The 16,993-nt window shown below is 45.3% G+C and overlaps 1 protein-coding gene across 1 annotated transcript; it reads right to left on the reverse strand.

The window, feature by feature from the left end:
* Positions 1 to 1,616: 1,616 nt before the first annotated feature.
* steap4 (STEAP family member 4) lies at positions 1,617 to 8,306 on the reverse strand. Its single transcript, XM_027010810.3, has 5 exons — positions 7,898 to 8,306; positions 7,121 to 7,572; positions 5,040 to 5,567; positions 4,128 to 4,292; positions 1,617 to 3,792 (listed from the first exon to the last, which is right to left on the reverse strand). Exons 2-5 carry the CDS (start codon positions 7,568 to 7,570, stop codon positions 3,517 to 3,519), a joined length of 1,419 nt encoding a protein of 472 aa, XP_026866611.3. The 5' UTR covers positions 7,571 to 7,572; positions 7,898 to 8,306; the 3' UTR covers positions 1,617 to 3,516.
* Between the last annotated feature and the right edge of the window lie 8,687 nt (positions 8,307 to 16,993).

Below are 16,993 nucleotides of genomic sequence, written 5' to 3' on the forward strand. Positions count from 1 at the left end.
TCATTTCCTGCAGTGAACTGCTGTTCAGTCAATGCCCCATGAGGGTGTGCGTGCTTGGAAACAGCTATTTAAACTTGTGCACGGCATGCTTAAAAATATACTTCCCTGTTGTAGAAGTGGATAATATACGTCACTTTGTAGAGAATGAAAGTTATAGGAATAATAATAATAATAATAATAATAATAATAATCTGTCAGATGTTCTGCTAAATCTTTTAGACAAATCTCAGGTAAAGCTACAGCAGTAATATCACTGCTGTGTCATATATATATATTTGCTATTAGAAAGAATTACACAAGTTTGAAGATTTGTGCTTCTGGTGCAATTTTTGACAGACAGATGAAAAATTAGCTCTGCCTTTTCTCCAGTTGTATAGGTCACTATCCTGAAAGTGGAAAGTGACAATGGTAAGGGCGTCTGCCAAGAATTCTTCACTTTGTGTGTGTGTGTGTGTGTGTGTGTGGAAAGGGAAACAGAGTGAGACGGAGAGAGAAAGAAAGAGTGTTGTCGTTTATTTGCATCTCTGAAACGAGGCCAACGGCTTTCTGCTCAAGAAGAATAGTTGGACCTTTTACAAGAAACACATATAACACCTACAAACCTGTACATAGTGCAAGACACACACACACCACACACACACACACAGAATCTGAATTCTCAGCACCAGATCCCCCCTGAGAGAGCAAAGCCAAACAATCTTTCATCATACCTGTGTGATGATGCTTTCTATCACCTGAGAGACTTTTGTGCTGATACCTTAAGAGCCTCTCGCATCTGTGTTTGTATATCACTGGATCTTTGATTAGAATCCCAAGGGACTCTGACTGAATTCTATTCAGAAACCCATACTGCAGTTCAGTGGACCCTGTACAGACTTTCACACGGCTTCATTTTTTAAAACAATAAATCAATTCTAATCTCTCAAAGCTATAGATCATAAAATGCAATTAAAACTCTTGCACAAAAATCTTTACTCCTTTCCCTCACAGTTTGCAATGCTAATAGTCTGTTCGATGGTGATATAAACAGTATTTATTTATTTATTTTTGCTTTGTAGTTCTTTAATGTATGTGTGGTCTGTTTGTCAGTCAGCGCGTTAATCTGTGATCGCTGCAGATATGCCGAGCTTGGGTTCACATGCAGAGCTGCTCTACCACCAAGCTTTCCTGAATGTTCGAAAAAACATCGTTTCCCAAGTGCCTGTCGTTGGTATGGATCAGGTCATGTGATCAGTGCCTGAAAGGGCTCCTCCTGGCAGCCTTGTGTATTAGAGTGCGGGTCGTCCCCATTGACTTGGTCTGCTGCTGGTGCGATCAGCCCCAATTATTTAAATTCAAGTTCGCCTTAACCTTGAAGGAGGGAGAGAAAAAGATGTATTCCAGCTCAGCAGTCTCCTGACACTTACACCTGTCATTGTATTACATTTCTTTGTATTAGCATTCAGCGTTCAGACACCCAACAGCTGTCAGAGAGAGAGAGAGAGAGAGAGAGAGAGAGAGAGTTCATAAATCTCTTTTACAGCATATCAATTATTTTCTGCACTGGGACCTGGATCTGTGTCTGTGTATGATGCTTTGTGGGGCACAGATTGTTTGAATAAGGTCAGATACGTCTGTCAGATATGCACATTTATTAACAGAGAAATAAGAAATTCATAGAAGATGCCTCTTGGAAAGAAGGGAAGTTGCTTTTTTGACATAAATTGACAGAAAGGTTCAATGGCCTATAGTGCATGAACAAAATACAAAAACATAAAGATATAAAAAGTCCACAGAGCTGTATAGTGTTGTTTCACAACGACGCAAGACGACAAACAGAACACCCTTGTGTTTTGAGTCAGCAATCCTGTGGCCAGATCAAAAAAGTTCAGAACCTCTGCCTGAGGCTCAGCATTGCGTCCAATTTTAGAAGAGTGTGCAGTGATCTATATACACCGCGAAGTAACATCTGTCAGTCAGGCAGCCCATCCACAGTCAGTGTGACTTCAGTGGTGCTGTGTCTATATGAGCCACAGGAGGACTACCTGCTAAGCCAATGAGCTCCACTTTTGACTCACTCAGAACTTCTGTAATAGAGAAATCTGAAACTGAAGGAAAAAAACAAAACAAAAACAAACCCCCCCCTCCACCAACAAGAAAAACTGGCCAACGAGGTGGCGGAGGGGGAGCTTTGGTGTCTTTTTTTAATGTCACGGCATTTCTCCAAATACAATATCCAACAGGGTTCAGGGAATTTGATAAATTGCACTTTCTACTCAAAAATGCCATGTAACCGAGTTAAAATAATAGTGAATATTCCTGCACGGCACAGTAAGGCATAGCAATGCAAAACTCCTGCAATGCACAGTCAGTCACAACAATTTGCGAAATTTGGCATGTCGTAAATCACATGATAGAAGCGATGTCAAATCTTAGCTGAAGCCAAAGCCCTGAGAGACTGTCATGCGTGCACGCTTTTTGACCCTGAAAAGATCTCAACAGTCCCATTATGTCACATGTTATTACATGTTATTAAACACAGTGTTATTATTAAATGTTAATTATAAAAATAATAATTGGTTACATTAACATCCGCTGCATTACATGCCAGACTCCCCATATTAGTAGAAGGTGAAGCAATGAACCGAATTTTTTATTATGGGAATATTTTACTACTGCAAAATAACTTTCGTTTCAGTGGTTGTATTGCTACTCACTTCTCTTCTTAATCTAAAGAGGATAAAGAGGATAACAGCACCACTGAATTCTGGAAAGGACTACTAGGCGAAATGTTCGCTGGAAGAAATTTTAACTAGAAGACAAATTCACAAACAATAAGACGTAAGGTTTTCATGAGAAAAATCTTTGGCTCACAAGATTATTGTTATCAGTATTTCAGTAACGTTTGCTTCAAACAGTAAATTTAAAAAATGAACTCTATTTTCTTGACCTTCTTATTAACCGTATTCTTCTTGACCTATGCCCTTTTCTAATCCGCAGAGCAAGGAAAATAGACAGGAGGTAGACGCAGAGACATGCAGAGTGGGAAGATACTGCCCACTTCTGGGTCGAAGAAATCGCAAGAGGACGATCCGCCGGGGAGGAGCAGCTCAGGAACAGTGGGACTCAAGAAGATATCGTTAAACGCCTTATCCGCTACAGAGACCCGTGCCATAAAAAAAGAGTAACAGTTACAGAAGACCCTGCCAAATCCTTTAGACTGTCAAAAGCGGCGAATATTGTTATTCACGAATATTCTGCACGACTCCTTTACCAGCGCGAATCAATGTCCGGATATCAAAAAAGGCTTAAACCTGCATGCGTTTTCATTTTTGCGTGCAATACTGCCTAGCTATAACAAGAGGACATACGAGACCGAAGCAACGTGGTGACTTTAAAGTAATCAACAGGAGAGAAGAACCTGTGTCAGACTCTTATTTTAATAAGTGGGGAGAGATTATCGGGGTTTTTTTCTCCACTGGAGGACCGCTGGGTTCCACTAAGCGCACCGTCGTCACCACGAAGTTCTCACAACGTCTACAGAATGAGTGGTAGGTGGTTGTTGGCGTTGTCTTCAGGGGCACGACCTTTGCCCTCCCTCTCCCAGCCCTGCCGTATGCGGCCGACGGCACGGTCGACGCACGGCGTGATCAGCACCGCCTTCAGCGCTAACACTACGCAGGGCACCACCAGGGCCAGCATGTAGCTCCTTGGCGTCAACCACTTGTAGGCGGACGGCTGCAGGAAATTGTCCCAGCCGTACAGGAAGGTGTGAGCCGTGCACAGTAGCAACGTCGTATGACCTAGTTTAGACTGGGCAGACACGGGACAGGAGGGAGCTTTTTAGTCACAAATGCTAACGAGTTAAAATCTATTTGCATAAAACCCCCATTTAGCGTTATGCTAATTTTGTTATTCTAATTGGTGGGTACTAGCTTCAGTTCATCGCTATCCACACTGCTGTCATTGGTTGAGCTATTACTTTAAGGCTAAAACAGAAACCAAAAGCATTCCGCCCAGCGACAAGAACACATTGTGTAATCACTACAGCTTTCCTACATTTGCATACACTGAATCTCACTGTATAATTGCTAATTTCACCACTAGTCATGGTTTATGGAATAGCGATAAAACGTTGGTCTAGATACCTGTATGAAGCCGAATTCTCTCCAGTTGAGAGAGTTGCTGACGGATGGGAGGGACGTGATTCCCAGTAAGACAAACAGAGCGAATCCCAGCATTCCCATGGACAGGTAGGCGTCGGAACGCCATGCCATCACGTTGTTGAACTCTAAGGTCTTATTCTCTTGCATCTAAAACAGAGTAATTTACCAGTTTAAGTCTGGCAATTATCAGTCACATTAGAAGTAATGTGTATGGGAATGCCCATGCATACCCATGTGAAAAACCCATGTTTAAAACTGGTATCTGATTCTCAATAAAACCATCTACAGTAAATCATGACACTTGCATTCACAATACCTTCTTTGTCTCAGTTAAACCTCTGACAATCAAAAACTGTTGACAAGTACCAACTGTGGTTGACTTTTACGTTATCAGTTTCAGTCACAGCTTTATATTTATTTAGCTGTATTTATTTAGCTGTATTTTTGCACTGCATTTTCAGTCATGTATTATTAAGTTGTTTTAGGGTAAGGTCCCAGATGAGTGTTTTTAAGTGATAGCACATGAGGAGCATTTTGGTTCATCCAAAGTCATTATGTGCTAATTGTAAAAAAATAAAATGGAACAAAAGACCTCCTACAACAATAAGCAGCACAGTTTCATTCACAGCTAAAAGCCTCTTGATGCCCTTCCACGCACACACCCCTTCTTTCCTCAGGCTGTCATCGCTTGAATTGCTTTGGAGGCGTTTTGGAGCTAACGGAGCCTCAGCGATACGACAAATGTGTTACAAAAGTGCCGCACCGTAAATAAAACAAAATAAAATAAAATACGGAGCCTCTCGTGACGGCACGCAAAACCCTGCATTCACCGCGGCGCTTTGCTACCGGCCGACCGTGACGGGATCCTTCCGCCCGTGCCGGGCGCGTCCTCACCAGGCCGACGTAGATGGTAGCCCTGCGGTAGAAGACGTAGTATCTGATGGGAATGACCAGTGTGTAGAGCACGTGCAGAACGGCGAAGGCCAGCGCCAGCAGGCCCAGCTGCTTCCTGCACAGCATCCAGCGGTCCAGCCAATCGGGGAAGCGGCGGTACTTGGTGCCGTTGCGCAGCTGCAGCACGGCCGCCATGGCGCCCGGCAGGTAGCACAGCGACAGCATCACCAGGGCGACGTCGGGGAAGGCCTTGTTGGCCAGGGAGATCATGATGCGGAAGGACCTGTCCTTGCCGTCGGTGACGCGGGCGTGCACGACGTCGCGGATGACGTTGTAGGTGAAGAAAGCGGCAAGCAGGCCGGCGCCGAGGCGGAGGGGCAGTCGCCACAGCGGGAACAGCTGCAGGGGGATGTCCTCCAGCTCGGACGCCGCACGCAGGGAGCCCCGGTCCAGCGGGGCGAGCCCCAGGCCGTGGGCGATGTCGGCCACGGCCTGCTTAGCACTGGCGCAGTCGCCGCAGATTAACACCTGAGAAGGGATGGATATATGCAGATATCAAGATACGGAGATACATGGATGGATGACAGGACAGACAGACAGACAGATAAGCTCAGAAATCAGCACTGTTCTTCTAAATAGCAGAGCAGTGAACATGAGAGAAATAGAAGTCTGGCCATGTTATCTGTTTTCCTTTCCTTCAGGCATTCAGTCCGTCCACCTTTATTGCGTTCGGAACAGCGGACATTTGGATTTGGATTTCTAATGTGATGACCTAGATTGTTCCTCTCTGCTTCCTGATCAGCCTCAACTAATGTCCAAATCTATTTGTGATAGAGAGACTGTGCAGGCATGGTAACTGGGTAACTGTTACCCAGTTACCCAGTAACCATGCCTGCACAGTCTCTCTATCACAAATAGATTTGGACATTAGTTAATTTACTACAGATAAACTAGTCAAGCTAGTCTTTGTTTTCCTTCATCCTTCACATAAACTAGTCTAGCTAGTCTTTGATTTCATTCATCATTCACGCACACACACACAAACACACGCACACACACACAGAGTGATAACAGACTTTGGTCAGTGACTCAAAGACTCATAATTGCTTGCTTGGGTTAAGACTTCATGAACCTTATTCTCTGAGCCCCCCTAAAGATGAGTGTGATTGTTCCATCACGTTGACCTCATTTCACAGATTTAACAGCACGCAGCTACAACAGTAACACACACGCACACACATGCACACACACACACACACACACACGTCCATGTTGCCCTGGCATTGCGAGTGCTTCTTTGTTCTGCTCGGGGGTTCTATGCTGTATTTCTGCTCTGCTCACTGCGGTGATGTGATAGTACTTGAAGCATGAAGGCTGAATCTTTGGTGGCTCCATGACAGCTGAGAACAAAATTTGGGTCTCACGTTCACTCTCGGCAGATACGGCCAAAGGTAATTTAACATGCGTGACAGCGTGCGCCATGCTCAGACAAGAGCTCCTCCATAAATACAGGAGTAGACAATACCAGTGGACTATGTCATTCCGGGAGAGCAGTCTAAAACCCAGGGGTGTCAGTCTTTCATTAATTATTACACCAGTCTGGCCTGTGAGTTCGTTTTGGGCTGGTTATATTTTTAGATACTTTGCACTTTGACCCATGAACGACTGGCAAAGTTTTTGGATGGAATAAATGAGTGTTTTTATTTGATATTTGAAAAAAAAAAAAGTATTTATTTGTTAAAGTCTTTGCAGTGCATTTTCCACTGACAGTAACATTGTAAGTAGGTATAGGCAAGGCAAGGCTATTTGTGTAGCGCTTTTCATAAACTGTGGCAGTTCCAAGAGCTTAAGTAGTTAAAGCATGACATTTAGCCTGATAATCGAGTTTGTGTAATAGCTAGTCTGTGCCTGACACCAGCATGTGCACACAGCTGTGTGTGTGTGTGTATTGTGTGTACACCGCTGTAAGACTGTGTGTGCATTGTGTGTTGTGTTTATTGTGTGCGCACTGCTGTATGAATGCGTGTGTATTGAATGTGTGTGTGTGTGTATTGTGTGCACGCCACTGTATGGGTTTGTACCTGTCGGTTGGCATCCAGCCCCCCTGCCTGCAGTGCCCAAGCTGAGATGGTGTTGAAGGCTTTGATGACCACAGCTCCTGGGACCAGCTTCCTCAGGTATTCAGCATTGGACTCTGGGTACTGACCCCTCCTCACATTATTACTGATATCCACCAAGACTTTGCCCTCCAAAGCGGGGCTCAGCGATGCCAGGAAACCGTACTGCTCCCGGTGGACTGCCAGGAATATCACCTGTGCCTCCTGCAGTGCCTCCTCATGGGTCGTGACCTTTGCTCCCTTGGGCAGCAACGCTGATTTGCCTGGGTGGCGGGAGCCGTAGGTGACCTCGTAACCCGCTTGGAGCAAACGGAACCCCAGCGAGCGGCCGAAGTTGCCCGTGCCAAAGATGCACACGGCACCTTGCTTATGCAGGCCACTTAGCTCCATCATGGCAACCGAGTCTGGCTTCATAGCTGCACATATAAACAGAGGTTTTTTAATTAGGACTTCATGAACCATGAGCCATCCCACTTTAATGCTACGGAATAAGCGCCTGTTCTACCTGCCAACATTTAGCACAACTACAAAGGCTGAGAGGTTATTGTCGAGTAACCAGTTTATCACTTAGTTATATGCATGCGGCCAAGCTGAATTATCAGTCGTCACTGCCTTCTAATGAAAAGAGAAAAAGATTTTGAAATAATCTGGAGCCGCATTCATACACAGTCAGCCAGGTGAAGAAACCAGACTCCCTAATCCTTTCTCCATACTCAACACTCCGTACTCCGTACTCCATACCTTAAGAAGTTTATCCGAGGCACTCAGTTTGGGTTGGAGTGCTCCAACAGGTTTCTTCTAAGGCTCTAAAAAATGTTTCAGAAAAAGTTTCCCACTGCTTCCCTGGCAGAGCTCTTCGTGCTGGAAGTTGTCGGCTGGCTGCTTTGTTTTATTGCGCTGCCTCTGAGTTACAGTTGGCATTCATTTCCTTCAGCGGTCTGTCGTGCTGGCGCTGTGGTTCCCAGGGCCTCTGAGCTAGTTCCTGCTCTCCTGCACACAGTGATTCTCAACTGGGTGTGTTTTTCCTCCTGCGTCAGCAGTTTGCCCTACACACGCGCACGCACACACATCTGTGGGTTCCCTTAAAAAGCTTTGGGCATGACTGAAGGTTGCTTTCCTCCCCCCTCAATGTTCGTGTGTGTCTATATCTGCCTGGGGTGTTTGTTTTTGACTTTTGGTACTGCCCAAATGGGACGGGTTTAGGGGCGGTATTTGGGAGCATGTTAAAATGGCTTGGCTGGGTCCTTGGCTGCTGACCAATGTGGGAAACTCCAGATCTGTGTGCGTGTGTGTGTGTGTAGGTGTGTGTGTTGAGGAGAACACTGTGTCTGTTCTCTCGTGTTTTTAGCCAATGCTCTACTGGAAGTGGCATTGTGCAACAGTAGAATGTCAGCAGTACTAAAACCTGCCAAAACACAACAGTGCTCAGGAAGGTTACGTACACAGATTCTCTTCGGCTTGCATCATTTCCTACAAATTCCTTTCAGTCATAACCATCGTTTTTAATCATCTTAGCCCTCCGTGTCTGGCAGACATGGCGTGACCGGGCATTTATCCACCCGTCCTCCATCCAAACCCACAAAAAAAAAAAAAAGTTCTTCTACAAGAACCCGTCAGTGACAAAGAATAGAATCCTTTTATTTCTGCTCTGGATCCACAATGCACTGCACCCCTCAGCCGGCATGACCGGCCAACCAGCCGCGAGAAGAGGCCATGTTTTGACAGATAATTGTAGACTTAAGTTCACTTCACGGTTTCCTACAAAGGATCCTCACGTGTGTGGTACAGTCAGCCTTTTTTGGTGTATTACGGAGCCTGTCCTGGTCTAGCCACAAATTTGAGCACGTGTGCGAGCCTATTCAGGTGTTTAAGCTGGTAATAGCAGGCTGGATCAACCTCAGGTCAACCTCACCTGTAATCACGGATGCTCACACCCCATCTTCTTGCACACCATAAATGTGTTTAAGAGTGTTACAATGCATTCATGTGTAACGAGAGCACCAGCATGTGTGTGTGTGCTTGTGTGCGTGCTATGTAGTTGTACTACATAGCACACACATTTTTTCCCCCTCCTATGTGTATATTCCATACACACACACACACGCAAACACAACCTTTCTTTGCATGAAAATCTGTTTGGAAAAGCAAAAGTGTCTCCACCGACGTGTGCAACAAAATGTCAGGATTGTATCGATCTTTACGAGTCCAGCTTTCATATCCAAACTTGTGGCACACTGATGCCTAGAAAAGAAGGAATTAACCGCAACAGTGACATTTGGGGGCTGTTATTAAGGAGTGACACTGAATCACTGCCGTGAGCAATATTGACTGAGCTGTCATATGGAAATATGACTCGTGTTGCCGGCACCTTTAATCCTCAAACTTTCCCTTCCATAGTAATGCTACAGTAACGCCATCAAGGTACTGCATCCAGACTGACCCCCAAAACCACATTTCCTTAATACCATTTGTGTATGTCCCAGTAAAGCTGTTTGATCAGACTATGCTGCGTGTTACATGTCGTGCAAATGGGACAAAGTGTTTTTAGATAAACCTGAAGAAATAGAAGAGGTGAAGATGGATTGTTATTCATGCCATGTAACAAACTCCTTGGCAAAGCCTGCCATTCATCCATGTTCATTAGTTCCATATTAATCTGTGTGCGGTTGCCTGGAGCTAGCAAGCTCCGCCTCTGCCTGAATATTCACCGATATAAACACAGAAGATTTGCATAAAGCTCTGGAGTTAACTGGTGTGTTTACACATATTTGCATTCTGATACCCAGGCCTTTATGATCTAATCACGAAAACAAAAATGCATGTCAGTGTCTCTTTAATCTTAACCATGAAAAGGAGAAACTTCAGCAGGGGGCCCGCACTTAAACTCAAGCGCGCACACACACACACACACACACACACACACACACTCACACACTCACGCACGCACGCATGCACGCACACATGTGCACACACATCTAAAAGCCTTTTCTAATAATCACATTGCATTATTATCCATGATACAAAAACTTTCCTCCCTTAAGATGAAACATGTGCCGCACAAACAAAAGTCTTTTTTCTTTCTTGTTTGTACACGTAGCATTCATTTGCTGGACAGTGTGAGGTAATGTTATCCTCATTCTACTCACACACACACACACACACACACACACACACACACACACACACACACACATGCATACACACTTAACTAACCCCTCTTCCAGGGTTTTCCTTCTGCCAAAATTCGCCACGTTCCAGAATCCTACGTGCCCTGTGGAATATTATACAACAGGCGGCAGCAGCTCCTCCCTTCCAACGCCCCCTCTGGGATGTTGTCACTCTCACTGCATCGTGTGCGACAGCAGGAGCTAACCATGACAGAAGTGCCACATGGTGCCGTAATCGCATGGCACCTGCAAAAAGACTCACTTGAAATTATGACACAGACACACACACACACACACTCAAAAACATACAAACATATGCCAGAATAACGTTGTGAAAGACCAGCTGGGATATTATCTCCCAGCTTGACTGACGGGTTGCTTGTTTGTTTGTTGTTTGTTATCCTCGTGCTTCTTCCCAGTCGTATGTATCTGGGGTGGGTATGTGGAGGATGGCTTGTTATGTTCCCGTGCCCAGCAGCCCTATGTGCGAGTAGCAGCAGTCCCATCCTTGGATAATTAGTACACTTACAGATAAAAGGGAACAATCACAAAGTCTGCGGTCCAAGTCACATAAGACTCAGGGCAGTGTTCGCCCTCACGAGCACACGCTGCTCTGTTCTGAACACATCGTACCGTATCATGGCTCAGAGCTGTCATACAGCTCTCCTCTGTAGCATATAGGATGAAAAAAATAAGACTTTGCTTTAAAAACAAATAGCAAGTCATCGGAAAGTTTTGAGTCCGAAGAACACGGCTAGTCCAAGTGCAGAAGAGGGTAGTGGAAATTCCTTTCCTGGCGGAATTCCTAACATCTGTTTTTGTACAGAACTGCTGGGAAAATATAACAAATTTACACATGGGTGTCCAGACCGTCCTGCAAACACGGACTAGAGTGAACACCATCCCATTTTCCCGGGGCTGATTCATTTGAGCAGGGGGCGTTAAAGGTCAGGTGAACCCTGCATGTCATATTTACAGTCCCTCACCACAAGGCTTTCCAAGACACATGCTGACCTATGACCTTTCTCCACATATACACGTTTATAGTCATAGAATGGGAAGAAACTGAACCTGGCATGGATTATTTGAGAATGTTGGAAGTTCTGCACAATTGAGTAGATTTGTTTTTGAGCTGTGCAGAATTTCTATGTGTCTGAACGGTGCACGTGTGTACATATGTGCGTGTGTGTGGATGTGTGTGTGCGTGTGTGTAACCGTGACACGACTCTTACTTCGGATTCTTACTCCAGCACAGTCGATCTGACACCAAACAATGATCATTAGGTTCAAATGTGGCACAGCAGGCTGAGGATGTTTAAAGCTGAGTGAGTTGAAGCCAGTAGGAGCTACAGCCTGTATTACACACCACACCATAACATCAGAGAACAAGAAAGCAACGGATGATGAGCATGACTCAGGAACAGGGTATTGTTTAATAGCTGGTTTTAAATCCTTTTCCGATCATTGACTGGTAGGAATGTGCAAGCCACAGACATTCTAATGTGTTAATACTCCATGGGGGGGAGTCCCTGCTTCAGGAAGTGCAATAGCTGGTCTCTGGGCACTGCGTTCAGGACCAAACACCACAGTCATTTTGTTGCATCTGCCTGTACAGAACAGAACATTCTGGCACAACATGTGCTTACAATGAAACAATAAGGGCAGTTGGAGATATTTATTTTCTGAAATATCAGAAAAAAAAAACATTGTTTATGTGACGGACGAAGGTTAAGCAGGATGCGGGGACGAGGCACGTTGAACACAAACATACATTTTTATTCAACACAGGAATCACACACAGACTACTTAGATCAAACACCGACGACTTTTACGATAGGAAATGAGACTTATATACACGCATGATATTTACACACAACAAGGATCAGGTGCACAACACAAGAGGGCGTGGCAATACGAACACACACACACACACAAACGCACCTGCACGCAGACTCAAGGGGGGAGGAGCCGTACCGTGACAGAGCCCCTCCTCAAGGGCGCGACTCCCGGCGCACCAGCCTACCGGGCTGCGGCCTCGAGACCCACGCCAAAAGGTGACATTGAAGGACCGGACAACCCGCCGCGGGCCAGCGCAAACAGGCTAGCCGGGGGAAGGACAGTGACCAAGACGATGCCAGACAAAGGGACGCACACACTAACGGGCATGGGCACACAGGGGGACAAAGTGACCGGTACATTTATTGTAATCGGGACAGACACGGTGACCGGGACAGACACATGAACGACACCACACACATTCAATAGTCCGGGGAAGGGGGAAGGAACTCCAGCCAGTCCCCCAGTCGTCGGCTGAGTCAAAGACTGACCATCCTGGCAGGAAGTGTCCCTCGCCAGCCTAGGTAGCGGCGACTGTCCCAGTTCTGGTACTGGTGCCACTGCCTTTTTGCCTGTACGAGGCTTGGGCGTAGGCGCATACGCTCTAGAGCTCCTCGCCTCAGGCGGGGGAGTGTCCATATTTGACAACAGTGCTTCCCTGATAGCCGCCTGCGTTCGCCAGCTCACGCCTGGCCGGCGTTCCCTGGGCGGTGCCTTGGGTGCTGGAGGCTCCTTGCTGTCTGAGCTTTTGGCGTAGCCTTGGGAGGGAAAATCCCTATGAGGATACTCTTATACCTCCATAGGAGCTTCCTCCTTACCATCGGAACCCCTTTCCGACTGCAGACAGACGTCGCTGCACTCCTCTGTCTCTCCATACTCTGTGTCTCCCATATGATCATCCAGGTAGGGATCGTACGACCCAGCAGAGTCCATCTCCGAGTACCGGTCCTCTTGGTCCGGCTGTTCTCCGCAGGACTCTGTACCGTTCGATCCCGGACCATACACAGGGCCCCCCCAAAATTGTTCAGCGGGTTCCTCCCTCCCGGTAGTTCCTTGGAGGGAGGCCAGGATGAGGGAAGGCCTCTCCGCTGGACAGTATGAGTCTACAGAGTCAGACTCCGAGTACTGGAAGTGGTTGTACCAGTCGATGTCACCCAGCGGGGTTCTGTACGCCTCCCCTGCTTCCGCACCTGGATCTGTAGCTGGAATCAGGAGGGTTCCCACGACTACGGGAGACCTCCCTACACGTGCTGTGGGAGTGTGTTGACTTCCCTTCTTCCCCTTCTCCTTTTAACCTTTCCCAGGCATCCTTGGTTAGTCGGTGTTTCCGTGACGGATGAGGGTTAAGCAGGATGCAGGGACGAGGCACGTCGAACATAAACATACACGTCTTAACACAGACTATTTGGATCAAACGCCAACAACTCTGACGATACGAAACGAGACTTATATACACTCATGACATTTACACACAACCAGGATCAGGTGAACGACACAAGAGGGCGTGGCAATACGAACACACAGACACGCACACGCACCTGCACGCAGACTCGAGGGGGGAGGGGCCGTACCGTGACAGTTTAAAAATCTTTATACTCTCTTGTTCTTTGTACCAATTGATTTTAACCAATTAATTGATTTTAGTCTTGAGCTAAATCATAGTGCTGAAGGTGGAGTATTAGTGGAAAGTCATTCTAGTCTGGTCTGGTTGCCACATTTATCTAAAAATAAATATTTCTGGGCATAAAAACAAACAAACAAATAAACAACCTCCCCTCCCCCATTGTAATTTCATCAGAAACTATTAAACACACACACACACACACACACACACACACACACACACACACACACACTCACACTCACCCTTTTCTGAGTTTTGCATTGTTTAAATTTAAGAAAGAGATAGATAGCCTTGGTTTGCCCAAGTGGTTTTAAACTGGTTGCCAGATTTATCAAAAATAAATATTTCTGGACCTAAAAACAAACATTATTCATTAGAATAATAATTCATTGTCCCGAATTTCATTAAGTGACTGTTAATGCAGTAATGCAGAACACACACATACACACCTACCTGCAAAATGTACACACACACCACACTATGAAAGACTGCATAATTGTTATGCTAATTCAGAAATTGATTGATTTTAAACAAAAATAGCAGTGAAAGTGCTGATTGTTTCTGACCAGGTTTGAACCAGCACTGCTTCTCCTCCGAGAATTCTGTCACTGCAGGAACGGTTCTCCTAAAATCCTGGATTTCATAAATCACTGCTGCAAAACTAAAACCCATGAGCAATTTTACTGGCAATACCATAAACAAGCGTACATTTATTTCATATAAGCAATATATATATATATATATATATATATATATATATATATATATATATATATATATATATATATTCATTCATAAATATTTATAAGGCTTCACTGAGAACACAGTGATGGGGACAGACTTATTTTAGCAAATATATGCAACTGCTAGAATGTCAGCGGGATTGACAATTAAAATGGAAGAGTCAGAAAATGATAAAAGCATATTATAATATAAATATAAATAAATGCCCAACTCACTATCCTGCAGGCGGCCTCTGTTTCATTCAAGCTCGGGTACCAGAGGCCTGGGAGCTTGAGGGTCCTCGCCTGTTCCCAGGCTTGCACTCTTCTGGATGGAGATCGCAGATGTTGTTCCTGGGATCGGCTGGAGCCACTCTCCCAGTTTGTTGCAATCTGATGTTGGAATATAATTATATATGCTTTTATAATATGTCTATATATATATATATATATGTGTGTGTGTGTGTGTGTGTGTGTGTGTGTGTGTGTTTGCTTAGTAATTGAAGAAAAATGCCCACGCAGGTATATATACACAAACCTGTAAATGAGGATTAATATTAGAATGTGTTGGGCTAAACATAGTCTTCCCATGATGCAACATGATGCTCTCCCATGCACTGCTTGAGAGTTCTGCATGGGAGAGACACGACCATGGAGCAACGGAAGCTGGAGACAGAACGGCATTCTGCATGTCAGACACGTAATGAATATTCATGAACCAAGACAAACACACAGAATACCAGCGGGCTTTCCTGTTGGTATGGAACATGTGTGCTTATATGTGTATGTGTGTGTGTGTATGTGTGCGTGTGTTTGTCTGCGTGGCAGAGAGACAAACAGGAATGCAATGTAGAGGTCCGAAAACAACAGAGGCTGTTTTGAATGATGGAATCCAGCCACTATGGCATTCTGGGAAAGAACACTCTAGATAGCCTTCTCTGCTTGCAGATGCACTATGGGTTTTCAAACATTCCTGCCACCTAAAATGAACAAACCATACGAAGGACATACAAGCAGCAGGTATTAAAACTATACAAGGTGCAGGTGCTCCGACTCTGTGAGTGACGGTCTGTGTATTGTAGCTGCACCCAACCCAAAACTCTTCTTTCTGTGTGGTGCTGAACTGAATAGCCCTGGCAGGAGAACCAGAACTGGATGCCTGTGGTTGACACATTACAAACCCAGTGATTCAAGCCCTCTTACATAGTTTTGGTTGGTATGTGTGAGTGTGTGTGTTTGAGAGAGAGACAGTGTGTAGACAAGGAGTAAGAATGAGCGATAATTTAATATTTAACAAATTAGAATAACCATTCTTCCATAATTGTCAAAATGATGTAATGATTATTGTTGATTACCGATTGATTACTTCCAGTAAACAGGCATGTGGCACGTTAAGCACAATCAGAGGTTCGGCTGAACAGCTGAGCGGTTTCGGAGCAGGAAGGTTAAATTAGGCACCACAATATATTCGATGAGTAAATTGCTGGAATAATAGAGGAATTATTCCAAATCCAGTTAGTGCAATCACTCAGCTTCCCTTTCAAAACACTGCAGATCAAAATCCTTTTCATTAGCTTCATTAGAGAGTCTAGTCCTCAGTTCCTCTTCTTTCCATTTTGCTTTTTTCTTTTTTGATCGCAATAAACATTTTGCGGTTATTCTGCGGTTATTGCGGTTATTCTCTCAATCATTTGCGCTTTATGCCACTTTCAAGTGGAGTCTGGGGTTAATTGGACCCTCCGAGGGATTTAGTCTGGTGACCTCTCACCTGACTGCAACGTTGAAGGGTTAAGCAGGATGCGGGGACAGGGCATGTTAAACATAGACATACATTTTGTTTTCAAATATAACACTCACGACTCAACAAACACACTACGGGGGTCAAACATGGACAACTTCAATGATACGACACGAGACTTATATACATGCATGACAATTACACACAATAAGGATCAGGTGCACAACACAAGAGGGCGTGGCAATACAGACACACACACACACACACACACAAACACTTGAGGGAGGAGGGGCCGTACCGTGACACTGACCCTTTGGGATCCGGCCTCGGAAGAGTGTGTGTTCCGAGCTCCATCCAGTGAGGTTACATTTACAATTCCTTCATTCCACCTGACCCTCAATCACAGCGTTGGTCATCCGAGCCTGACTCTTTGTCTCAGAGCACCCAGGCCACCCATCCGCGATCACAGGATACGGACCTGCCTGCTTTTTCTCCCGCCCCGAAATATTAGAACTAACAAAAGCGACCATGCCCCTTGTTAGCTCTGTTCAGCCCAGATAGAACATCCACCAAGATTCATGCTCTCCAAAGCCCAAACTGTTTGATCCGGGGACAGGGGTTGTGGTGGGATGCGTATCCGGTCCGACGCTGTGCCCAGCCTCTGCTAAACACGCCGATATTTAGTGAGCTTCCTAGAATGATCTCCTCCACGTTTATGGACTGTTTAGCATAACAGAGCCTTTAGCCTAT

This window comes from Electrophorus electricus, chromosome 1 (genome assembly GCF_041902795.1).
Source record: "Electrophorus electricus isolate QZ-2024a chromosome 1, ASM4190279v1, whole genome shotgun sequence".
Taxonomy (NCBI): Eukaryota; Metazoa; Chordata; class Actinopteri; order Gymnotiformes; family Gymnotidae; genus Electrophorus; species Electrophorus electricus.